Genomic DNA, 26,391 nt, shown 5'->3' on the forward strand with positions numbered 1-26,391 from the left:
TAATTATTTAATTCTTGATACCTTTCTGCATTAGAGTTTCTAAACATGTGATCTTGCGTGGTCAGTCTAGAAATTATCACAGCACTATTATATTTGGTTAGTGCTTCATTATGATTTCCCCTGGCATTCATTGAATAGTGACATTTGGCGGTATCTATTGGCCCATCATGAGGATACATTATGGACTCACTATTGTAAATTTGGATTGGGACCATAGTAAGGTACATTATGGAACTTCAATTAGAGATATCTTGTTGCTTCTCTACAATGTATTTGAGATGCTTGCATACTGTCTTTTGAGATGGTAGTGGTAAATATATTACTCTTGTTTTTGACATTCCCATTACAAACTTTTAGGCAATAAGTGTTTCTGTGATAGCTTGATTGATTGTTTAGTTTTAGTAGTAGAAAACTTGCCCTACATAGATCCGCTTGTTTGATATGCATGATGCTGTAGTTTCCAATCTGTGCATGTTTAATATGTTTTTGATAGTTTAACAATACTGAATTTTCCAATCTGTACATGTCTGTATGGGTCCCCTTGTTTCTGTAATATGCATGTTTAGTTTTCTTTGTGTTATTGTTGTATTTGCATCCAACAAATATGCCTAGTGCTAAATAAGAATTATGTAACAATATTGTATATGAAATTATTTCACTTAGTGGCATATTTTATGTGAAAAATATAATATCTTTGTATCTAGTCTTAATTCTTGCATACATTATTCACTCAAGCTTGTCTCCTAATATTCATTTTAGGCAAGAATGGATATTAATTGATGATTCGCATTGATGAACCAGGCTTGGAGTTTTAGAGATCATGAATACAAGCAAACCAGACATTAGGTTGCTACCTCAATTCGATTTTTGCTGGTGGCAAATCTTACAACATTTTCAACTGTGCTGTAATGGGATGTTGATTTTGTTCTGATTTTAGGCATAACTTGTATTTTAATTCGTGTAAGAAAGATGTACATAAGTTGTTTGGCTACACAGGCAGAAGCTTGTTTTCTTTCAGTTGATTTGATGAAATGATGTTGTTTTCTTGCTGGGAATGGGGTTGTGAGCGCTATTGGTTCGTGAATGCGCCTTCTTCTCTTTTGTTTACTGCTTCAGGAGTTGTGAATTTTGAGTTTCTTGAGGTCCATATTGAAGATGATACTTTGGCCCAGATGAATTCTTTGCCATCGGTAAATTGAAGAAATTAATTATCTCTTCATCGCAACTGGTCTTCTTTTGACATTATGCATCCTTGTGCAAATACTATCTTCGTTAGGGTTTATGAGGAAAGAATGGATCTTTTGAGAGAAGTCATTGTTGGAGCCCCTGGAACTCCATATCACGATGGACTATTCTTCTTTGATATTTTCTTTCCTCCAGATTATCCTCATGACCCCCCTGTGAGTTTGCTTGTCTTCTTTTTTCTGCTTAATTTTGAGTTGAATAGCTGCTTAATTTAATGTTTCCTTTCTATTTTTGTCTTTCTAAACATGTATGAAAAAACTCTATCTGAAGCATGAATTGCTGTTTAGGTTTTTATAATCTAAAACATGTATGCAGGCTGTTCACTATAACTCCTGTGGCTTGGGGTTAAACCAATGCTTCATTTTCAACCAAGATATTATCTCTTTCAAACAAATGTTGGTAGTAGTATTACTACCTATCATCGGATGCTTTATCTATCTGCCAATTGGATTTAAGTCAAATATGTGAGACACGTAACGAACCACTCTTTCCATCGACATTTTTCAAACAGATAGCCGTGATTTTTATTATTTGCCCTCGTTGAAAAAGAAAATGGTTTGTTGTCATTCTTTTTGGCCCTAAACCCCAACTTGAAGTGCAGCATTTCAAAGCATTTGTAGAAGATCACTTTGCTAAAAGATCACATCAAATCCTTATCGCTAGCAAGGCATATCTAGAAGGCACGGAGGTTGGACATGCTTTCGATCGGGAAATGGTGTCTAAAGGCAGCGGAAGTTGCTCCACTGGGTTTAAGATCATGCTTGCTAAACTTCTCCCAGAACTTGTATCCGCCTTCGGTGAAATGGGGATCGATTGCACTCTCTTCCTCAACCAAGGGAGTGACCCAAGAGAGGATTTCGAATAGCTTGGTGTTCTTGTAAGTTTCAATGATGTGCCTCGACGACTTGTAGTGTTATGTTGCCACTGTGACTCGGACAATCTTGTAGTATATTTTGGTGTTGGCTAAATGTGCTGGACTATCTTGTAGTATATTTTGGTGTTGGCTAAATGTGCTGGACTTCCGTTGGTAATTGCTTTGCTTAGTCTGCATTTGGATTTGTTTCAATCTGTCGATGAGTTCGTAGCTCAGCAGCATGTTCAGCCTGTGTAACTGGGCACTACTACTCTGTTAGCAGGGCCAACACACGCAAAATCAGCGCACCTCCTGACTTGATCCGAACTCATCGTCTCCTACATGGCAGCGGTCTAGTCATTCCGAGTCACCTCTCAACTCGACATGCCGACTTGAGTGCTCTATGCGACTCAATTTCCTGATAACTTGATGTATCATTCTGTGTTTTTCGATGAGCAATCAAAAATTTTTAGAGAGTTAACAAGAACCCAAAAATGGATAGAAATGAAAAAGAGAGATAACATCTTGCTAGCTGCATGGTCAGGTTTAGAGAGTTATTTTGGCTCTAAATTCTGCTATACCAACAGACTTATAATTAGGCCAGCTTAAGGTCAGATTTGACACAAATGAACCTTAAAAAAAATAATGTCAAAAAATAAATATAAATTCACCTTTATCAAATACATTCATTCAATTAAATAAAAAAGTTTACTGTCAAATATATTCATCCAGCTAAATAAAAAAGTCTACCGTCAAATACATTCATCCAACTAAATAAAGTCTATTAATTAATCACTGATATGAACAGAGTCCATTTTTTTTTTATCTCTTCACACATCTTGGCGATCTTAGCTGTATTACGACGATATTCATCAGCTAAATCTAGTTGACTTTTTATCAACTTCGCGAGTTCCTCTGTCTGCTCCATTTTTTCACCAGAATTTGAAGATGCAGTTGAAGTTGAACTCGATGTTGAGCTTGAACATTTTTGGACAGTAGGGGCAATGAAAGCATCTTGTTTCTCCTTGTATGAAATAAAAGCTCTAAATGCTTCTCCTTTACTGAGATATGATCTATGCAATGCACCGCTATATTTGTTAACTTGAGTATGAGTTTCTTCCCAACTATCATAAACACCGGGGTTTCGTCCAACAAAAACCACATATGTTTTTCCCTACATTACAATAAATAAACATTAAAACATAAATTCTAATCTTAAAATATAGATTGTGAAATTCAAATAGGAAGCTAAAATCAAATCAAAGGGTTTACCATTTGAGTATTCAAATCCAGCTACAACACCGACCTGTTTTATTCGATATAAAAGTTAAAAAAAAATTGAATCAAACAACATGCAAACTGATGTGTATTATAAAAGATAAAAAAAAAGCAAGAAATAGATATAAAAAGGGCACACAATATGCAAACTTATCATAAAAGGTCAAACAACATGCCAACTTATCATTCTCTCCGCATAACATGTATTATAAAAGGTCAAAAAAAAGCAAGAAACAAATATAATTTGCATCTAATTATATTTATTCAATGTCTATGATATCATAATCTAAAAATGAAAAAGAGAATTACATGAGTTCATCTCTTTCAGGTATCATAGTTCTTAGTGTCATAAACGTAAGTATTTTTACCCCAAATTGAATTCATTTATGGACACTGCTACACTATCAGAATCTAAGACATATCTCAATTGTAAAAGTGATCTGAGTATCAAGATTGTACCCATTTGGATAGGCATGAAACATCTTTGTCACAAATAGATAATAGAAACTTTAAACAAGAAGAAGCTTTCTCAATTAAACATAAACATTTAAAGAGGTAAGTGTGCGGAGAGTCAAACAGGAAGGTGATAGGCGATTCTGCTAAGGTTCGAGGAGAGGGAGGCGCCGACGCCGCTTCTGCTAGGGTTCGCGGAGAGGGAGAGCTTGCAGCTGGAGACGGCTCGACGACCAAGAAGGAGGTGGCTCGCGAAGAGGAAGGTGGCGGAGAGGAAGGAGATGGCTCGCGGAGAGGAGACGGCTTGCGGCAAGTTTTGAAGAGGGAGAGCTTGCGGCTAGAGACGATTGAGCGGCGCCGCACTCTGCTAGGGTTCGCGGAGAGGAGACGTCTCGCGGAGAGGAAGGGGGCTGGCAGAGAGGAGGTCGCTCGCGGAGAGGAGGTGGAGACGGCTCGCGGAGAGGAGCTGGGCCGCGGCAGGTTTCGGAGAGGGAGAGGAAATCGGCTTCTGCTAGGGTTAGCGTGTTGAGTTGGTTCGCGGAGTGTGCTCTTCGTGAGTTGCCTCAGCGTTTTTTTTTGTGTTTTCACGCGGCTGATGTGGCAAGCACCACACGGCACCGCACCTTATGCACCGTAGCATAAGAAATCTCTCTCTCTCTCTCTCTCTCTCTCTCTCTATATATATATATATATATATATATAGATAATGTAGGACTTTATTACGAGTCATAAGATTGAATCATAGTTTACTATTACTATTTAGTATAAAATATCAGTAAACATTATTTGGGCCCTATTTTGGATCTTAAGGAGGATCAATTGAGAATAAGTATATATAGATCATATTTCATGTCAGGTTCATACTATGCATTTATATTGGATTTATATCGTTAATGAAGTTAGTATTATAATTACTGTTAGATTTTGTTACAAGTAAGGTAACTCTGACTTCTTTAGTCTATATCATGAAATTAATGGAGAAGATTATTTAAAAGGGTATTTAACTAATAAAATTTTAACATTATTGAGTTGAACTAAGGTATTGTGTGGTATACATGGTATCACATATAGTCCAAATAAAAAATTAATGGATTAAATCTCCATTTGATGGACTTACTTGTGAATTAATACCATATATAATTGCCATTAAGAATTAAACCCTATAAGTAATTTAACACATTGTATTTTAAAGGGGTTCAAGTTATCGGATGTGAATTGCACGTGTAGAATTCAATAACTAGGTTCGTTATTATTAATTTACTGTTTATGAATCATGAAGTCAACATTCATTTGGGGATGCTGAAATTTAAAGCCGCTTCTTCCTCTCTCCCCTATTGAAACGATTCCGGTCATCTCCTCTTCTTTGTACTGCTGGAGATTGGTGAGTTAGTGGAAGCCGATCAGGAAGGGTCGTTATATAGGAACCTGGAGGCTTCAGTAGTGGACTTTAGCTTTTATTCCAGTTCGCCTTGATTATTTGCTTTAACTTCCACTCACGATACTTTAACATAGATTTTGGCCACTTGTTAACTGAAATGAAAACCAATATATGCCACAATTCTCACGTGTTTCTGGACTTGGCCGTGACCAACGATGACCATGCTCAAATACAAAGTAAAGAGGATGGCGGCCGGGGTGGCCCACATATGCTTGTAGGGTTATGAAAAAGAGGGTTTTGGAATGTGAGTGTAGCAGCCTCAGAACATTGAATCTGAGACATGCATGTCCCATTCCCCAATTGCGTGATGATTAAGGTACAAGGAACGTGCCATGCTTTTTAAGGTCACTAAATAAGATTGAATGGATCACATCAGTAGCTCTCGCTCATTGAGATCAAAATTTAAATATCATTTGGAATTGAATTAAATGATCGTCAGAAAACTAGCTCGTTACATTTGGGCTCCGCTACAGAAACCATAAAAGAATTTTTATTAAAAAAATGCATAAATTTTCTGTTATTCTCTTGATTTTCTTAATAAATTTTATCAAATGAAAAATATAGAAGTACTATCATAAATCATTTTTACTATTTGTGTAATGAAGATTAGTCTAACTTCATCGACTGAAGACATCGGCTTGAATACAAATATGATTTATAGATATATACACATAATTTAATTGCTTACTATAATTAGTTTTAAATTTATCAATAGCAGCGCAGGGACTCTTAGCTGTTTGCCTCGCCGACAACGTCTATCATTCATTCAATCATCACACATTTAATTGTGCAATCTTTTTTCATAATTCTTATGATAGAAAATATTCTCTATAGTTACAGTTAAATCAACAGATACATCATACATTTTTTTTTTTTGACATAATTATATTCTCTGAAAGATCATTATATCTTTTAATCTTTGAAATATTTTGTTAGAATATATATAAGTTTCAAATTGATCATCAAATATAAGGAAATCGAATTTGAGAAATCTTATGGATAAAATCAACTAGTTTCATCAATTTTTTCTTGTCAAAAGTTAAAAATGAATTTTATTATCACAAATATAAAGAAGTAACTTTGCATCTACCTCCATTTAACTCTTAAAATTATATATCAATAATACCATAAAATAAATCAATATAATAGTTATACAAATTTGTCATTTCTAGTATATTAGGATGGGACGACCATGTGGAACAAATCCAAAGTAAAACTCCATGTATTTTTAGTCATTGGACCCTTAAGCTATAAGAGATCAGTGGTAAGTTGTGAAGCCACATGTTGCATGTTCTAACTAAATAGAAAATTAAGATGGTATGTGAATGAGTATCATAAATGCGACTCCCAAATGACACTTAGAAATAAATTCTTAAGACCAATCTAGCTAGGAGCATTATATTTTTGAAATTAATCTTCTCTTAAAAAAATAATTGCACTTGTAATTCTCTTGATGAATTGGCACTTTAGTATCTCAATAAACAAAATATAATGAAATTATGCTTTTGTTTTGATAAAATATTAGAAATTGTAGAATGATATGATGAATATGCCAAGTTGCATTTTTCCTAATTGAAGAAATGCTTAAAAGGCTTGCCAAGGAGACCTGGTTGAATTGAATTACATCTTTTTTACGTCACCACTCAAATGAACTGGATCCTTCAGAATTCTGTAATGGCAAAAAGACCATCAAATCGGGTTAAATTTTATAAAGAAAATTTCGTGATGGATATATAATTTACATACTCATCACGGGAGCATTTGATGATTTTAATAGTCTACATTCTGAAATGACTGAAAGAAAACTTTCTTTTAAAAGAATTCTCGGCGTTTATAGAACACGTCCACTTTCTGACTCGAGGCCTAAACCAGATGCCTGAAACAATATCTGATGGGAGGCATCAAGGTAAATTGACAATCTCACTGACAGCGACAAATGCAAATTTGCCAACCATCATAAAATAATTTGACTTAAATTTACATGTTTACGGATAACCAATTTCAATAATTTCTTTAAATTGAAATGTTTCCAAGAGAAGCGTTTGTCAACTTATAGTTCACCAACAACTACACAGCGGTGAGTTTTCCTCCATCCCTCCATGTTAATTAATGGGCAAAAAATTATTTTGATGATTTATTTATTAGGTTGTCAAGTGTACAAAGTTTTTGCTTCGTGTGCCCTAGCATATCGAAGATCTATATGGTTACGTTGAAATTTCAACAAGATTGGTTTTTAGAACGACACAAATATATGCTAGCTTTAAGTGATGACGATTTTCATGTTGCCATGTTGGATTAGGTTATTAGGTATTTAGGTTGTCAGGTTGGGTTTTTTTTTGTGTAGTTTAATTTTCCTTTTAACTTGAAGGATTGATTATTGGTCTTTGAAGTAAAATAGTAAATATTTAGCTATTTCTTATTGATTTTTTCATTATTGATGGTTGCTTCATATGAATCCTTGTCAGGTGAAGACAATTCTCCTGTGTTCGGTTTTCTATGAATTGTTTTTTATTTAATTTGCTACTTTGGAGTGTTTTAGCTTTTCATCATAAATTTAGAATTAGTGTAGAGAACTTTATCACAATTGTAAAACCTATCGTCTACACTTTATAGGTTAGTATATATAATATATGAAATCTTTCTTTATACCTCTTGCTTAAATTATGATACTGAAATTAATTTCTAGGTTTTAGAATTGAGAAATTTTACAGTGAATTAATATTCTGAAATTAATTTTTAGATTTTGGAATTGGATAACCACCAACTTAGTATTGTGTAGAATACGTGAATTTTAATTTGTTGTGTTATAGGAAATTTGTGTATTTATATCAATGTGAATATATGTCTTAACTTAACTAAACTTGAGCATTTATCAGTAACTTGAAATTATATTTTCTTTATTTGTTAAGCAAATTCATATACCATGCCTCCCAAGTACATGTCTGGATATCAAAAGAAGAAAAGAAAGCTGAGAATAGAATCATTAATTCAAAGTCAAGCTGGAGATATTAATAAGTACTTTACTCCCAATCTTATAGAGAGTAAATATGTGGCTGAAAATTTGCTGAATAACGAAGAGGATATGGGATTAAATGATGATGATAAAGTGCTTGAACCTATCAATATGGATGAAATGGGTAACAATAATAATGAAGAGGTTCTTGAACCTCTCATTGTAGATGAATCCAATTTTTTTGAGAAAGATGATGAACTAGTTCAACATGAAACTTTAAGTCAAGAGACTTGTTATGATGATCCAGGAAAGTGGGGTAATATTGATCAAAAAATTAGAGACTTTTTGGTGGAGAGAGGTCCAAAGAGAGATGCTTGTACGTTGTTTCCAAAAGATAGTACCAACAGACATTTTAATGTATTGCATTATAAAAGAATTTTGTCAAACGGGGAGGAAAATGATAGAAGATGGCTATTATATTCAATTTCTTTGGACAAGATTTTTTGCTTTTGTTGTAAACTGTTCAAAAAGCAAAAGAACAAGATTGGTACTCAGTTAGCTAATGAAGGATACAACGACTGGCATAATTTGAGTCGTTGTCTTACAACCCATGAAGCGAGTAAGGAGCATATGGAGTGTATGGCTGATTGGCTTGAATTAGAAAGAAGGTTGCAAAAGAATCAGACAATTGATGCAAGAGCACAGGTACAATTAAACAAAGAAAAAGAACACTGGAAACATGTGTTGCATAGGATAATTGCTATTGTGCAAAGACTAGCCAAAAATAACTTGGCCTTTAGAGGAAAGCTTTATGTTGAAAACAATGGTCTCTTTCTGCAAATGGTTGAAATGATTGCTGAGTTTGATCCAATAATGAATGAGCACCTTCGGCGTATTAAAGACCATGAAACTTATACTACGTATCTTGGTAGCAGAATTCAAAATGAATTGATACAAATGTTGGCAGGTGAGGTAAGAAAGAAATTACTTGCAAAAGTCAAAAAGGCAAAATACTTTTCAGTCATCTTAGATTGTACTTCAGATATTAGTCATAAGGAGCAGATGTCTCTTGTCATATGGTGTTTGGATGAGTCAGAAAATTCAACAAAAGTGAAAGAATACTGGATAGAATTTTTAGAGGTGGATGACACTTCTGGGCTTGGACTTTTTATGCATCTTAAGGATGCTTTAATCCGTCTTGAGCTTGATATTGATGATATACGAGGTCAAGGATATAACAACGGATCTAACATGAAAGGGAAACACAAAGGTGTACAAAGAAGGTTGCTTGAAATAAATCTCAGAGCCTTTTATACTCCTTGTGGTTGTCATAGCCTTAATTTGGCATTATGTGATATGGTGAACTGTTGTCCTCAAGCTATGTCATTTTTTGGAGTGATACAACGCATTTATACATTATTCTCCTCTTCTACGAAGAGATGGAGAATTTTTAAAGATCATGTAAAGGGTTTGACAGTTAAGCCATTGTCACAAACACGCTGGGAAAGTCATGTTGAGAGCGTGAAACCTATAAAAGAACAAACTGCACAAATTAGAGATGTTTTACTTGACTTGACAAATGATACAGAAGATCCCAAAACAAAAAGTGAAGCAGAGTCCTTAGCATTATATGAACTTGAGAAGTTTGAATTCTTACTTGGTGTGGTAATTTGGTATAAGTTGTTATTCGCAATTAACACTGCGAGTAAATTACTTCAATCCGAAAATATGGATATTGATATTGCTATCAAACTGTTACAAGGAATTATTATATTTCTCGAAGAGTATAGAGAATCTGGTTTTGATAAGGCAATGGTTGAAGCTAAAGAAATGGCAAGTGAAATGGGCATTGAAGCAGTATTTCGAGAAAAGCGAGTTGTTCGTAGAAAAAAACAATTTGATGAAAGTAGTAGTACAGAAATAGCATTGTCAGCAGAGGAGTTCTTTAGAGTTAACTACTTTATCTTTATAGTTGATCAAGCTCATTCATCTATAGAGTCTCGATTTGCACAGTTTAAAAAATATCAAGAAATATTTGGTTTTCTATTCAATGTGGAGAGGTTACAATGTTCTGATGATGAAAGCTTATTGAGGTCTTGCGGGAATCTTGAAAGTTCTCTTGCACATAATGGTTGTTCTGTCGTTAATGGAGATGATTTGTTTTCAGAGTTAACATTTTTAAAGTGCTCTTTACCAAATGAATCAAAATCAGCTATTGATGTACTAGATTATTTGAAAAAGATGGATGGTTGTTTTCCAAATGCTCATGTTGCTTACAAAATCTTGTTGACAATACTAGTTACAGTAGCAATTTCAGAAAGAAGTTTCTCAAAGTTGAAGCTCATCAAAACTTTTCTTCGATAGACCATGTCACAAGAAAGATTGAATGGGCTAGCTATGTTATCAATTGAAAAAGAAATTATTGAACAACTTGATTATACAGACTTGATTAATATTTTTGCTGCCAAAACTGTAAGACAAGTTGTCTTTAACTGATCATTTTCAATATATTTGTCATTACTATTTAGTTATAATTGAAATATTCAAACTATTGTATATTGTATTGTATTATATATTGTCTTTAAATTTGTTGATTTAATTCAAAAAAAATTACTATAAAGTAGCATAATTAATATAGGGGTCATATTTTGTAAGTTAGACTCAAACCAAAAAACTAGTAGGATCGGCCCTGATTAAAGCCTTGAGTTTCCGTCTAATATATAATCTGCATGCGACTGATTGCAAATAGTTTGTGACTTTCTGATACCAACAAAGCATCCTCATGTGACATTTGCGCTTAAACTTTGCACATCAAATAACGGAAGCAAGGTCTTGGGCAACCTCAGACATTGGAGGCCTGAACTCCGGCACTTCCTGCAGACAAGAATCAAACCAACGAACTCATCAAAAACAATTACTATATCCACGAGATATAATAATAATAATAATAATAATAATAATAATTTGATCACCCGCTAGATTTTTATAGATGAAGCAAAGAACCCCTACAGAGTTCCAACGTTGTTGAACTTCCCCTTCTTGAATCTTGAGCAATTCAATAAACCTATCCACTTCACCCTGGGCCTAAAATTTAATATTATCTAGTACTCTCTAAATTTTAAAGACTCTGCTTTACCCAAAGAGAACCGAAATGATGTAGGGTTGAATGGCAGTGAATAGGATTACATAAACCGTGGGGCCTTGAGGATATCTAACTGTTGATTTTGTTTATTATCAAAATCTACGTAGTTTTTTTTTATAATCCAAGTATTCATGTTGTTGACGGATGACTCATATTTGGATGAAGGACAATGCGATAAATGTCATGGAAGAAAAATCTGTTAAGATTTTTTATAATAAAATTCTATTACGGTTTTATATATATTTTCATAATAGAATTCTGTTACGATTTTTCATAATAAAATTCTATTATGAGTTTACCGGATTTGGGGTTTATGCATTATTTATAGGGATCATTGTAAATCTATTGTACAACAACAATCACATGAATCATTGGATGTGATTCTCTTGTGTAGAGAGAATTCTAATAAAGCTTTGACCGTTTTTGTAGAGTAGGCACGTCGCCGAACTACGGTAACTCTTTTTTTTCTCTTCTTCTTCTCCTTTCTCGTGTTTGCTCTCCTTTTGTGTGTCTTTGTCTTGTTGTTCTGTGTGATCTCTTTCTTTCTTCCTCCTCTTCCGAACCACGAGGTTGAGAGGTGTTGTTGCCCTCTTCTTTGCGCAATAATTAGTATCAGAGCTACAGATTTTGGTGGATTTCTTCAACATGTCGAGGATGACTTCTACAAAGTTTGATAGAACCAGGAACTTCAGATTATGGCAGAGAAGGGTCAAAAATTTGTTGGTGCAATAAGGCATGACGAAAGCGCCAGGAGAATGGAAACCAAAAAGCATGGAGAGATCGGATTCGGAAGAACTTCAGGCGAAGGTAGTGACAACAATTAGGCTTTGTCTTATGGATGATGTGATGTACCATGTCATGGACGAGGAGTCATCGGCGGTAATTTGGCAAAAACTGGAAAGCCGGTATATGTCAAAGTCATTGACAAACAAACTATATCTTAAGCAAAAATTATTCGAATTGAAGATGATAAAAGGAATCGATCTGAGCCAGCACATCAACGTATTCAATCAGATTGTGAGCGATATGAAGTGAGTTGATGTGAAGATCGAAGACGAAGTCAAGATGCTGATGTTGTTGAATTCTCTACCTTTATCTCCTACATATGAGAATTTGGTTATTACTTTGATGTGAGGTAAGAAAACTCTTAAATTGGAGGAGATCACAGGTGCATTGCTAGGTTTTTACTAAAGGAAGAAAACAGGCGATGAAGTTTCTCAGGGAGAAGGATTTATGGTAAATAGCAAGGCAAAAGGTGATCACGTGCTATAAGTGTGGAGGCAAATGTCATATCGAGAAATTGTCCAGAGATAAAGAAACATGTTATAGAGAACAAAGGTAGTTTGACAAAGTCTACAAACATAGTTGAAGAGGAAAATTCAGATACCAGTGATGGAGATATGCTATCAGTTATGTCGAGTTTGAAGCAGCTGATGGATGCATGGATTTTAGACTCTGCATGTTCATATCACATGACTCCAAACAAGGATTAGTTTGATACCTAGACGGTAGCAGATTTTGGTTCGATATTAATGAGAAACGATGCGTCATGCAAAGTTATCGATATGGAAAACGTCAGAATCAAGATGTTTGATGGTGTAATCAGAACTTTATGTTAGGACCCTTTGACGACCGGCTAGAGGAGGGGTGAATACCCTTGCAAAATTAAACAGCCTTTCTCGGACTTTACAACTTAGTTAAATATAACACTTGCATAAAAAGAATTAAGAAAAATAAAGAAAGAAGATGCACAAACAATTTACTTAGTTACAACTGGCAAGGTTGTTAATCGAAGGAAGTTGAAGTTTACTATCAAAGTCTCCTTCAGGTGGAGAAGCCTCTTACAACATTGATGGCTCACAATAACAAAGCTAGAATCAAGTAGAATCGAGTAGAATCAATTACAAGTGTTTCTCAAGTCGTCTCTTAGCTTCTGAGACCAAGGCGGTATTTATAACCCTGGTCGGGGCATCTGGAAGGGTTCCAGGCGCCTAAAGGGGATAAAATTTTATCCCCGTTACAACAGATTGTGTTTGATACGTTCTAGATAAACATTACGGTCCGAGGCACCTAGACCAAAAAGTCAATATTTTTTTGACTTTCGGTCTCGATCTTCCGCTCTGGTTCCGCTCGCCTTGATCCAGATCTTCCGCTCCAGCTCTGCTCGCTTGGGTGATCTCGGCCATCCGGAATAGGACTCACTTGAACCCAACTTTCGGCCTTCTCGAGCAACCTTCCGCTCCTGGATTCTCATCTTTCGGAATCATCGCATGCTTCCTTCTAGTACGTCGGTGTACTCTTCCGCAACACCTTATCCTTTGAACACAGAGAGTCGTCAACTCTCTCTTGTGTCGTCCTTCTCTCTGGTTGCGTCTTTTGCTCGTCTCCTCAAGCAACCTTCCGCTCCGGCTTCTCGTCCCTCGGAAACATTGCACGCTCCCTTCTCATCCACCCATGTACTCTTCTGCAGCATCTCATCCCTCGGACGCACCGAGCCTATCGGCTCTCTCCCGTGTTGTCTTTCTCGCTAGCTGCGTCTTTTGTTCGACTTCCTGTGCTCCTAAGTTCTTGCACACTTAGACACAGGGTTAAAAACCAACAGGACCTAACCTGACTTAGTTGATTACATCAAAGCCACCTTGGGGTACCAACACTTTATATGATGTCAAACACATACCAGATCTAAAGAAGAATTGATCTCACTAGGTATACTGGATGGTATTGGTTGCAATTACAAATCAGTGAGCGGGATGATGAAGGTCAGCAAGGGAGCTTTGACGGTAATTAAAGGATAAAAGGTAGCAGAAAGCATCTACAAGTTGATAGAGACTACAGTTATAAGTGGAGTTGCCTCATTGGAATTTGAAATAGACAGTACAGTCTTGTAGCATATGAGACTAGGGCATATGAGTAAATGTGGGATGCTAGAACTTCACAAGAAAGATTTGTTAAAGGGTGTCAAGACATGTAAGCTTGAATTTTGCAAATTCTGTGTTTTAGGAAACAGAGCAAAGTACAATTCAAGATGATAACAAACAAGATGGAGGGGACTCTGGACTACGTACATACGGATCTTTGGAGACCAGCCAGTGTAGCATCACATAGAGGACACTTATATTTTATGAGTTTTACTGATGATTTCTCATGAAAGGTCTGGGTATACTTTATGCGTCACAAGTCAGAAACTTTTGCAAAGTTTAAACTATGAAAAATTGAAGTGAAGAATCAGACCAAAAGCAAGATCAAATGCCTTAGGTTAGATAATGAAACTGAGTACACAGATTCAAAGTTTCAGGAATTTTGTGAGCAGCATAGGATAATGAAGCATGTCTCGATTCGCAGGATACCTCAGCAGAACGGGGTAATGGAAAGGTTGAACAGGATAATCATTGAGAAGGCAAGATGTCTCAGGCTGAATGCAGGCTTGCAAAGAATTTCTAGGTGGAAGCGGTTAATATGGCAATGTTATCTCATTAATATATCACCAAGGGCAGCACTAGAAGGCAAAGTGTCAGAATAAGTATGGACAGGGAATCAAGTAGATTACTCTCATCTTCGAGTTTTTGGATGTCCAGCCTATATGCACATATCTAGTGAGGAAAGATCAAAGCTGGATGCGAAGTCAAAGTAGTGCATTTTTCTGGGGTATCAGAAAAGAGTTAAAGAGTTCAAGCTTTATGATCCTAAGGCAATGAGATGGTGATCAATAGAGATGTGTTGTTTGACGAGAAAACTATGCTACAACGTACTCAAGAAGAAGAAAAGGAAACACTACAGAGTAACATAGAGAAAGATGTTATGCAAGTGGAGCTAGAGACTCATGACTCCGATAATTCTAGCTCAGAGCACACCAAGCATCACACTATAGCTGGTGGTAGAATGAGATGAGTCATAAAACTACCCACTAAATACGGATTCAAAGACTTGGTATCTTATGTGTTTTTCACTAGTAGCGGCCAGCGGGGACCCTACATCTTTTCAGGAGGTGATACACAGCTGAGAAGGATAGGTGGACAGATGTTATGGCAGAGGAGATGGAATCGTTGTATAAGAACCAAACGTGGGATCTAGTGGAACTTTCTGAAAGAGAGAAAGCTATAGGGTGTAAGTGGATATTCAAGATGAAAAAAGCAATGTCAGAGAGAGAAGAAGTGAAGTTCAAAGCTCAGTTGGTAGCAAAGGGGTATTCACAGAGAAAGGGAATTAACTATGAAGAAATTTTCTCTCCAGTGGTAAGACACACGTCAATTAGAGTGGTGTTGGCTTTGGTGGCACATTACGATTTGCAGCTGGAGCAAATGGTGTTGGTGCAACCTTAGGTCAAGGTTGACCTGGGTAACCCGACTCGAGTTGACCTGACTCGAGGTATATTTTGATGTTTGACAAAAATAGAGAAGTTGTATTTTGATGTTTGACAAGAATAGGAACTTGGGGGATTGTGGGTGCAACCTTCGGTCAAGGTTGACCTGGTTGACCCGACTTGAGTTGACTTGATTCGGTAAAGTCCAAGTATGGAGACTTGGCACGGGAAAAGTCCAAGTATGGAGACTTGGCACGGAAAAGTCCAAGCAGGGAGCTTGGCACGGGGAAAAGTCCAAGTATGGAGACTTGGCATGGAAAAGTCCAAGCAGGGAGCTTGGCACGGGAAAAGTCCAAGTATTGAGACTTGGCACGGAGAAGTCCAAGTATGGAAGCTTGGCATGGGAAGTCGGAGAGGGCTTGGCAGCTCGTTCTCCGGACTAGGTCTGAGAGGGCTCGAGAGCTCGTTCTCTAGACCAGATAGAGTTGGAGAGGGCTCGGTAGCTCGTTCTCTGGACCGGATGAAGTCGGAGAGGGCTCGGTAGCTCGTTCTCCGGATTAGGTCAGAGAGGGCTCGGTAGCTCGTTCTCTGGACCGGATGAAGTCGGAGAGGGCTCGGTAGCTCGTTCTCTGGACCGGATGAAGTCGGAGAGGGCTCGGTAGCTCGTTCTCTGGAGCAGATGAAGTCGGAGAGGGCTCGGTAGCTCGTTCTCCGGACTAGGTCAGAGAGGGCTCGGTAGCTCGTTCTCTGGAGCAGATGAAGTCGGAGAGGGCTCGGTAGCTCGTTCTCCAGACTAGGTCAGAGAGGGCTCGATAGCTCGTTCTCTGGACCGGACGTGGAAGTCAGAAAGGACTCGGTAGCTCGTTCTCCGGACTAGGTCAGAGAGGGCTCGGTAGCTCGTTCTCTGGACCGGACATGGAAGTCGGAGAGAGCTCGGTAGCTCGTTTCTCCAAACTAGGTCAGAGAGGGCTCGGTAGCTCGTTCTCTAGACCGAGAAGGCTTTAGGATTTATGGCTGGGAAGCTCTAAGGCATTGGATCGGTCTGGTGACCGATCCAGTGATACTCAGGTTTATCTGATCGATCTGGTGACCGATCAGTAACCAAACAGTGGTTCGCTGTAGGTTATCTGATCGATCCACAGACCGATCAGAAAACGATCAGGAAGCTACTGATCGGTCCACAGACCGATCAGGCTTTAAAGCCAACCCTCACAGAGATGGCTGACCGGTCTGGGGACCGATCAGCCTAGGGCCTGATCGGTCCACAGACCGATCAGATGGCTCCCAGACCGATCAGGGTGGAGCCTGATCGGTCCAGGCCTAGCCGTTGCGACACAACGGCTAGATTTCTGTGTTGCTCTTTGTCTTCTTCACAGGTGCAGCAGGTGCAGGATATATATCGAGGTCGAGGGCCTCTACAGGAACAGTTCTTGCTCTTCCTCCTTACTGCGATTTGAGCTTTGCTGAAGCTTCGTGTGAGCTTCCCTCGACTGGTTGATCAGCTGCTGTTGGCATCATCCGTGAAGTTGCTGCTTCATCAACGGACTCCAGTCGACGAGAAGAAGGCAAGCAAACTTGGTAGAGTGTATTTACATTCATATTATCCATTGTTTCTTGCTTTATTTCTTGTACTCCTTTATTGCTGTTGCAAAAGAGATTGTGGCGAGGTTTCTCCACCCAGAAGGAGTTCTTATTAGCCGATTTTCCTGGGTCTCATCCACCGACGGATTGATAGGATTCGTCCACCTTACGGACACGCCGAGGAGTAGGAGCATCATCTCCGAACCTCGTTATATCGTTGCGTTTGAGGTTTGCCCTTTTCCATTTCCGTTTCTACGTTTATTTCTGCTGCGCTAACCTAAATTGTAGGAAGAAACGAAAATTTGGGGTCGGCTATTCACACCCCCCCCCCTCTCTAGCCATCCGAAGGTCCTAACAAATGGATGTGAAGACATTTCTTCAAGGAAATTTGGAGGAGCAGATTTTTATGTCACAACCTAAGAGATTTAGTCAGCCCGGGCAAAAGTGGTTGGTTTTCAAGTTGAAGATATTGCTCTATAAATTGAAACAATCTCTTAGGAAATGATATAAACATTTTGATTCATACATGATTCATAATGAATATAGGAGATGTGAGTATGACTGCTACATATATGTGAAGAGCCTTGAAGATGAATCACTTATTTTCTTACTACTATACGTAGATGACATGCTCATTATTGCGAAGAAGATGAAAGAGGTTGGCAAATTGAAGAGGTTACTAAACAAGGAATTTGTTATGAAAGATTTGGGAGAGGCTAAGAAGATTTCTTGGATGAAGATTCACAGAGATAAAGTTGCAGGGAGATTATGGTTGTCTCAATATAGCTATGTGGAAAAGGTGTTGGATAGGTTCAACATGAAGAATGCAAAGTCGGTGAGCACACCCCTGGCGCATCACTTCAAGTTATCCAGTACATAATGTCCAAAGAAGGATGATGAGATCCAAGAGATGACAAAAGTTCCTTATGCCAGTGCAGTTAGTTGTCTGACGTATGCCATGGTTTGCACAAGACCAGATTTAGCGCAAGCAGTTAGTATGATAAGCAAATTTCTCTCAAATCCTGGTCGACCACATTGGGATGCAGTGAAGTAGATTTTCATATACTTGATAAATACAACTGATTATGACATCATATTCAGTAGACAACCAGAAGATCTTTCAGTTGTTGGGTACGTAAATGCAGACTATGTAGGAGATTTAGATAACAGGAGGTCTACTATAGGATACATGTTCATTGTGGCAGGAGGACCTATTTGTTAGAAATCTATGATACAATCTATTGTTGCATTATCTACTACGGAGTCGGAGTACATGACAACAACTGAAGCAATGAAGGAAGCCTTATGGCTTACAGGATTGATCAGAGAACTGGGTGTTCAGTAAGGTGGAGTCAAGTTGTTATGTGATAGTCAGAGTGCTATCTATTTGGCGAAGAATCAGGTGTATCATGCGAGAACCAAGCACATTGATGTGAGGTTTTACAAGATCAGAGAGTTAATTGGTTCCGGGGAAATTCAACTTGAGAAGGTTCACACTGCAGACAATGTTGCAGACATACTGACAAAGCCAGTGACCACAGAGAAGTTCAAACATTGCTTGAACTTAATCCATATCTCTAGATATTAAAACAAGGAAGCTCATACCAAGAAATTTAGATGGAACTTTATTCAGATACTCATATTCTTCGAAGGGGTGAATATTCACCAAGGTGGAGATTGTTGACAGATGACTCATATTTGGATGAAGGTCAATGTGATGGATGCTATGGAAGAAAAATATGTTAAGATTTTTTGTAATAGAATTCTATTACAATTTTATATAACAGAATTCTATTATGGTTTTCATAACAGAATTTTGTTGCGATTTTTTATAACAAAATTCTATTACGATTTTACTGGGTCTGAGATTTATGCATTATTTATAGGGATTATTGTAAAACTATATTGTATAACAACAATCACAAGAATCATTGGATGTGATTTTCTTGTGTAGAGAGAATTATAATAAAAGGTTTGACCATTTTTGTGGAGTAGACACGTTGCCGAACCACAGTAACTCTTCTTCTTCTCCTTTCTCGTGTTTGCTCTCCTTTTGTGCATCCAAGCTCGAATTGAATTTCAACATTTGATTAATATATTTACTAGTTGAGCGAGATGTTAAGTAAGTCAATGTAACCGGATATTTAATAATGGAGAAGTTCAACTGTTCAAGTCAGCTATAGTTGACTAGACATTTGGCAGTTGAAAGCAGAGTTGTAAGGATGAAGTTCAAGTAGATTACGGTTGACGTGACACTTAGCAATTTTAAGTCCAACAAGGAGTTGGCAATGGAGTAAAGTCCAAATGGATTATGATTGATCGAACACTTAGCAATGAATAAAGTCCTAACAAGTCAAGGAGAACCAGATGCTAGGTATGAAAAGGGAAGTGCTAATAAGTCATGGAGGGTAGAATGTCAGACAAGAAGTTGAAAGTCCTAATAGGTCATAGAGAATCGGATGTTAGGCATGTGGGTGAAGTCCTAATAGGTCATAGAGAACTAGATGTTAGGCATGAAATGGGAAGTTCAAATAGATCGTGGAGAATCATATATTTGGCAATAATGAAATTTCGGTAGGTTAAAGTTAATCAAATGTTAAACATGAGATGAGAGTTCAAATAGATCAAGGAAGATCGGATGTTTGACAATAGTGAAGTTTCGGTAGATTAAAATTGACTTTAAACTAATAAGATTTTTTTTTCTTGACTTCATGCTTTCCTCCTAAATTATAGTATTAAAGATAAAAAAATTTAAATACTATGTAAAATATAGTCTTTATCTTTAAAGAAATATTATTTTTTTAAAAAAAACATTGAATTCAGACACTGAATTACTGTACCGTACACGGAATATCATAATATAAATATATAGATAAAGAAACACCTAAGTAAAACAACATTAAATATTCTTTTCCAATATGTGAGAATAGAAAGATATAAAGAATATACACAACAAAAAAAATAGCATTTAGCGACGGAATTAGAGACGGAAGTATAGTTCCGTCTCTAATTAGAGAATTTTGGCCGTTTTAAATTTGAAAAAAAATGAATTTGTAAATATTAGCGACGGAAATAAAGTATCCGTCTCTAAATAGAGACAGATATTTTGATTCCGTCTCTAATCAGGGATGGAATTACATTAGACAACGAAGAATTAGCGACGGAACTATAAGTTCCGTCGCTAACTAGCGACGGAATATAAAGTTCCGTCGCTAATGTCGCGATTTAGGGCACAGAACAGAACCCTCGCGTTCCTCTCTGCGCGCGTTGTGTTCTCGTCGGCGATCCCTCGCGGCTTTCATCTCCTCTCCGCAGCGGGTCGTCTCCTTCTCAATTCCCTCTCGGTTAGTTCGCAGCAAGCTACGCCCTCGCCTCCTTCTCCTCTCCTCTGCGCTTCTTCTCTTCTCATCGGTGCCACCTTGGTTTCTCTTCTCACTCGTCTCCTTCTCCTCTCCACAGACCGCATCTCCTCTCCGCAGCAGCTCCTCTCCACAGAACGCATCTCCTCTCCGCAGCAGCTCCTCTCCACAGAACGCATCTCCTCTCTTCTCATCGGTGCCACCTTGCCAGAAGTGTGATCGGTAATCTCCTCATTTGATTTTGCTAGGTTTAGTTTTAAGTCAGTTTCTTTAAGCTAGTTTACTCCTCTGGTAATTTTTATATCTCATTTAATTTGAATGTCTCTCTTTAAGCATGTTTAGAGAATTTTGATTTGGAGAATTGCTTTCTTTGTATGTTGATTGCCAAATGGAGATTTGGAGAACTTTTATGCCTCTTACTAGGTTCTTACTTGTAGTTTTAGGTTAGAATAATTGATTTCTTGTGAAACATACCTACTCATTTAATTTGAATGTCTCTCTTTAAGCATGTTTAGAGAATTTTGATTAGTTTTAGGTTAGAATAATTGATTTCTTGTGAAACATACCTACTCTTAGCATGGACTTTAAGAATTTTGATTTCTTGCTTGTGAAACGGTGGCATGGTTCTTACTTGTGAAACATGCCTCTTACTAGGTTCTTAAAGTCAGTTTCTTTAAGAATTTTGATTTCTTGCCAAATGGACTCTTAGCATGGACTTAGTAGTTAAGGACAACTTCTTAATTATATACTTAATATTTTGTATTCATGGTATGATTTTGGTTGGTCCTCTATTCTATTAATTGCATACTTAGTACCTCTATTATATTAATTGCATACTTACTAAGTTATTAATCTAGTACCACAATTCCTTCTTTTACTTTTTTTTTGTTGTGCCACCTCTTATGGTCTCACACCTACATATTACAAGTCAGTAAAAACAATGTCCGCCTTTAAAGATACTAACAATGTTTTAGTCTTAGTATAAATTTGAAGTAGTTACTAATTCATATTCTTCACACATTAATTGTTTTTTTTCACCATGGTTGTTTTCAAATGTATTGAAATACTTACAAATGCATATCACAAAAGCATTACGGCCAGCACTCATCGATATGAAAATATTTGTTTACTGATAAGAGTAAACACTCTTAACACTCTAAGTTGACTAAGCTATGAAGATACTAATGATTATCTCCTTACATGCTTGCCTTTGAGTATTCTTAATGTGCCATTGTGCCAATGGGAAATTTATTCTTCAAGCTTTTTTGGAATTCATCACATGCCAGTTTTGCTCAATGGTTATACAATTGTACTCATTTCTACCATATTTCTTGCTTTTGGTTAAATTTTCTTTTATGATTTCATATTTGATGCTTATTGAAATCATGTATATGTAGAATCATATAAACAAGAATGTAACTGAGAGTTTGAATAGTTACTTGAGTTATAGGAATCCACTCATTTGTATTGCTCCACAAAATGTGATTTCACCATCTCCTTGCGAAAAGTGCATATCACCTGTACTTGTATTTGCTCCTTCCACTAATACTGGAAGATACACTTTTGAGCCTGTACTTAGATTTTTGATGTCACAATTCCCTCCATTTTCCCTTCCAGGAATTGTCCTTGCAGCCTCGTTTGCAATCTTTTCCCATTCGGGGGTTCCTTCTTTTACCTACAAGTTTCAATGTACTTGAACAAAGATTGGATGTACAATAGATTAGAAAATGGATTTATCCGAGATGACTATTATGCTGGAGTTGAAGAGTTTGTGAACTTTGCGAAGAGTCATCCAGAATGTATGGATGGTGTCATGTTACGTTGTCCGTGTAATCATTCCAAATGTAGAAATAAAGCTTTTCATGACGAGGATACTGTCAAAGTACATCTATGTAAAAAAGGATTTGTTCCAAATTACTACAACTGGTACTGTCATGGAGAGCCTTATTTGTCTCACCGTATTGGAACCTCGGATGCTTCATCATCAGGCACAACTCCTTTAGGGGAATCATCATCTAATGAGAATGCAATGCAATCAATGGTTTATGACGCTATTAATGCTGTTGATCATTCAAATATAGATGATGTACCAACACTTGAAGTTCAACAAATGTATGACATGTTAAAGGCTAGTGAAAGAGAAGTGTGGGAAGGGATTCCATCTTGTCATTCTCAATTATCAGCTACTGCAAGATTATTGAACATAAAGGCAGAGCATCATTTTCCAGAAAGATGTTACGATGACATCTGTCAATTGATGTCTGAGTTACTTCCTGCGGATAACATAATGCCTGATAGCTTCTACAATACAAAAAAATTGGTGAGAGGTTTAGGTTTGCCGGTAGAGAGGATTTATTGCTGCATTAATAACTGCATGATATTTTGGAAAGAAGACAGTGAACTGATTGAATGTAGAATCTGTACTCACCCTCGTTATAAGCATAGTAGTCGAATTCCAGGGAAGAAAAATAAAAAGGTTTCATGGAAAGTTATGTATTATTTCCCGTTAACTGCTAGACTCCAACGCTTATACGCATCTACTGCAACAGCAAGCTACATGAGGTGGCATCATGAGCATGTACACGAAGAAGGTATAATGTGTCATCCTTGTGACTCGCCTGCATGGAAACATCTTAATACAATATTTCCCTCATTTGCAATGGAGCCACGTAATGTGAGACTCGGACTTTCTACAGATGGATTTCAACCTTTTGGTCAGTCTGGACAGCAATATTCATCTTGGCCCGTTATAATAACGCCTTATAACTTACCACCATGGATGTGTATGAAAGATGAAGTCATGTTCCTTACTGTACTTATTCCAGGGCCAACTAATCCAAAAGAGAAGATTGATATTTTTTTGCAACCTCTGATTGCCGAGTTGAATGATTTATGGAATATAGGGTCAGTAACTTATAATGTTGCAAGTAAAACTAATTTTAGATTGCATGCTGCATTATTATGGACGATCAGTGATTTTCCAGCATACTCAATGTTGTCAGGATGGAGCACGTCTGGTAAATTAGCATGCCCACATTGCATGACAGAGTCTGATGCATTTTCATTACCCTGCAGTGGGAAGGTATCTTGGTTTGATAATCATCGTAAATTTTTACCAGTTGACCACCCTTTCAGGCGAAATAAGAAAAATTTCATTAGGAATGTTGTAGTCAGAAAACTTCCTCCAACAATCAAGTCAGGTGAAGAAATCCTTGACCAAATAGACAGTTATGGTTTTCTACCAGTAGCTGAGACTAATTCTGATGAGATCAATAAATACATCGTTAGGCAGTGCAAGTGTGGTTGGAAGAAAAGGAGTATTTTTTGGGAGCTACCATATTGGAAGTATCTACTTATTCAACATAATTTAGATGTAATGCACATTGAGAAAAATTTCTTTGATAATATTTTTAACACTGTGATGAATGTGCATGGAAAAACTAAAGACACTGCAAAATCACGCGAGGAATTAAAAGAACTAGTTAGCAGGCCAGAGTTGCATCAGGATGAAACAACCAATAAATTCCCAAAGGCTTGTTATACATTGGACAAAGACAGTAAACAAGTTTTATGTAATTGGTTGAAAGAAATCAAATTCCCAGATGGGTATGCCTCAAATATGGCTCGATGCGTGGATATGAACAGGTTAAAGATGTTTGGAATGAAGAGTCATGACTGTCATGTATTCATGCAAAGACTTATTCCAGTAGCCTTTCATGACTTACTTCCTCAAAATGTTTGGCAAGCACTCACAGAATTGAGTCTATATTTTAGAGATTTGACTGCGAGGTGTATTATGATGGATGATATTCTTCGACTAGAAACAGACATTCCTCTCATACTATGTAAGCTTGAACGTATTTTTCCACCCAGTTTTTTTGATTCAATAGAACATCTACCAGTACATTTAGCATACGAGGCACGAATAGCTGGTCCTGTCCAGTACAGATGGATGTATCCATTTGAACGGTTTTTAAGAAAATTAAAGAATAATGTTCGTAACAAAGCTAGAGTTGAGGGGTCAATTTGTAATGCTTATCTGGTTGAAGAAGCATCCTCATTCTGCTCCTATTATTTTGCTGATAATGTAAAAACCAGACATCGCAAGTGTCCTAGAAATTCAGATGATGCACAACCTATAGATCCATCTATGCTTTCTATTTTCAAGTTTCCTGGCAAGCCAATGGGAGCATCTATTTCTAGATGGTTAACTCCACAAGAATATCATGCTGCGAGGACATACATACTCTTAAACTGTGATGAAGTCAAACCCTATATAAAGTAAGTTGACTTCTGGAATCAAACATTTATCCAAAAAAAAAGTTGTTTCCCGATACTGTCATTTTCTAAAAATTAGCTTATTTTCCAGCTTGTATGAACAACAACTACAAGTACAAAATCCATCAATTTGTGCAAGTGAGATAGCTGAAAAGTTAGAGACGGAATTTGCATTATGGTTTCAAATCTATGTAAGTTAGAGGATAGTTTTAATTTCTTACATCCATATTAAATTATCAGAGGCTTATTTTATATTCTACTATTGTTATAGGTGTCTGATCGAAGAATATCAAATGTGCAAGATTCCAGGATAATCAATCTTGCATTAGGACCTCTCCGTAAGATAGTAGTCTACTCTAGCTACTATGTTAATGGTTTTAAATTTCACGTAACACAACGGGATTCACGCAGACTAACTTTCAATTCGGGTGTTTGTGTGAAAGGATCTATCAACAACAATAATTCTGAGTTTGATTATTATGGGAGACATGAAGAAATCATAGAAGTTGAATATCCTGCTTTACCCATCAAAAGATGTGTGTTATTTAAATGTTCTTGGTATGATCCGACTCCAAGAACAGGTACCAGAATACATCCAAACTACAATTTAGTTGAGGTAAATGCAAACAAAAGCTTCAACAAGTATGAACCTTTCATTTTTGCGATACAAGCGGGGCATGTTTTCTATCTTGAATATCCCACAAAGAGGAGAAGAGCTAGTGAATGGTTAGCAGTTTGCCGAACAAAGCCACGCTCTACCATAGAAATGCCCAACTCTATCGTGTACCAAAACCACGATGCATTTCAAAATGATATAGTAGAGATATATTCAGTAGATTCTCAGATTCAATCAACATCTCAATTACTTGTAGATGTTAATGTACCTTATGAGGAGATAGATGATGGAGAAATATCCAGCAGTGAGGAGCTTATCGAACATACAGAGTCTAGTGAGGAGGATCTCCAAAATGTTAATGATTAAAATTGTTATATATCCAGATTAAGCATTGTTCAGTTAAATTTTAGATCTAAATATTCATAGTTATATCACTTGTCTTACTCTATTAGTCATTATTATTTGTTTGATTAAACCTAGTGTGCATGCGTATGTGTTATAATGTAATTCTGCATATATAGACATGTCTGATGCTGGTGGCAAGATTGTTCTACGGATTATCGGGGGTTGGTAAGTATTGGTGTTATTAGTCTTATTCGCTGCATCTATTTTTTTAACATATTTGGTTTATTTTATTTGTTAAATGCAGTTTTACCCCAGATGGTCATAGAGTAGCTGCATACATCACCTCGAAATTTAAAGAGCGATTTAGTCCCGCTGGTACTACATGGAAGCGGGTAGACCCAGATATGAAGCAATTTTATTACGATGAGTTTTTGGTAAGCCAATTTAATTATCATGATTTTGTTATGTTTTTTATAATAATTTGTGAATGTATTATTGCAGAAAAGATATACTTGGGAGATAGAGCACGAGGCAGAATTTTATGTTACCT

General features: G+C 37.0%; 1 protein-coding gene and 1 long non-coding RNA gene across 2 annotated transcripts; both read left to right on the plus strand.

Annotated features, from left to right (window-relative positions):
• Window positions 1-8,190: 8,190 nt before the first annotated feature.
• LOC121991472 (52 kDa repressor of the inhibitor of the protein kinase-like) lies at window positions 8,191-10,584 on the plus strand. Its single transcript, XM_042545470.1, has one exon. It carries the CDS (start codon window positions 8,191-8,193, stop codon window positions 10,582-10,584), a length of 2,394 nt encoding a protein of 797 aa, XP_042401404.1.
• A 15,242-nt stretch (window positions 10,585-25,826) lies between these two features.
• Window positions 25,827-26,367, plus strand: LOC121990603. Its single transcript, XR_006114636.1, has 3 exons — window positions 25,827-26,066; window positions 26,146-26,275; window positions 26,343-26,367. It is a non-coding gene; the product is annotated as an uncharacterized LOC121990603 (long non-coding RNA).
• The last annotated feature ends 24 nt before the right edge of the window (window positions 26,368-26,391 follow it).

This window comes from Zingiber officinale, chromosome 6B (genome assembly GCF_018446385.1).
Source record: "Zingiber officinale cultivar Zhangliang chromosome 6B, Zo_v1.1, whole genome shotgun sequence".
Classification (NCBI taxonomy): domain Eukaryota; kingdom Viridiplantae; phylum Streptophyta; class Magnoliopsida; order Zingiberales; family Zingiberaceae; genus Zingiber; species Zingiber officinale.

Bases quoted from the DNA above. Each gene is read 5' to 3' on its own strand.
- LOC121991472 (XM_042545470.1), top strand. From the start codon at position 8,191: ATGCCTCCCAAGTACATGTCTGGATATCAAAAGAAGAAAAGAAAGCTG.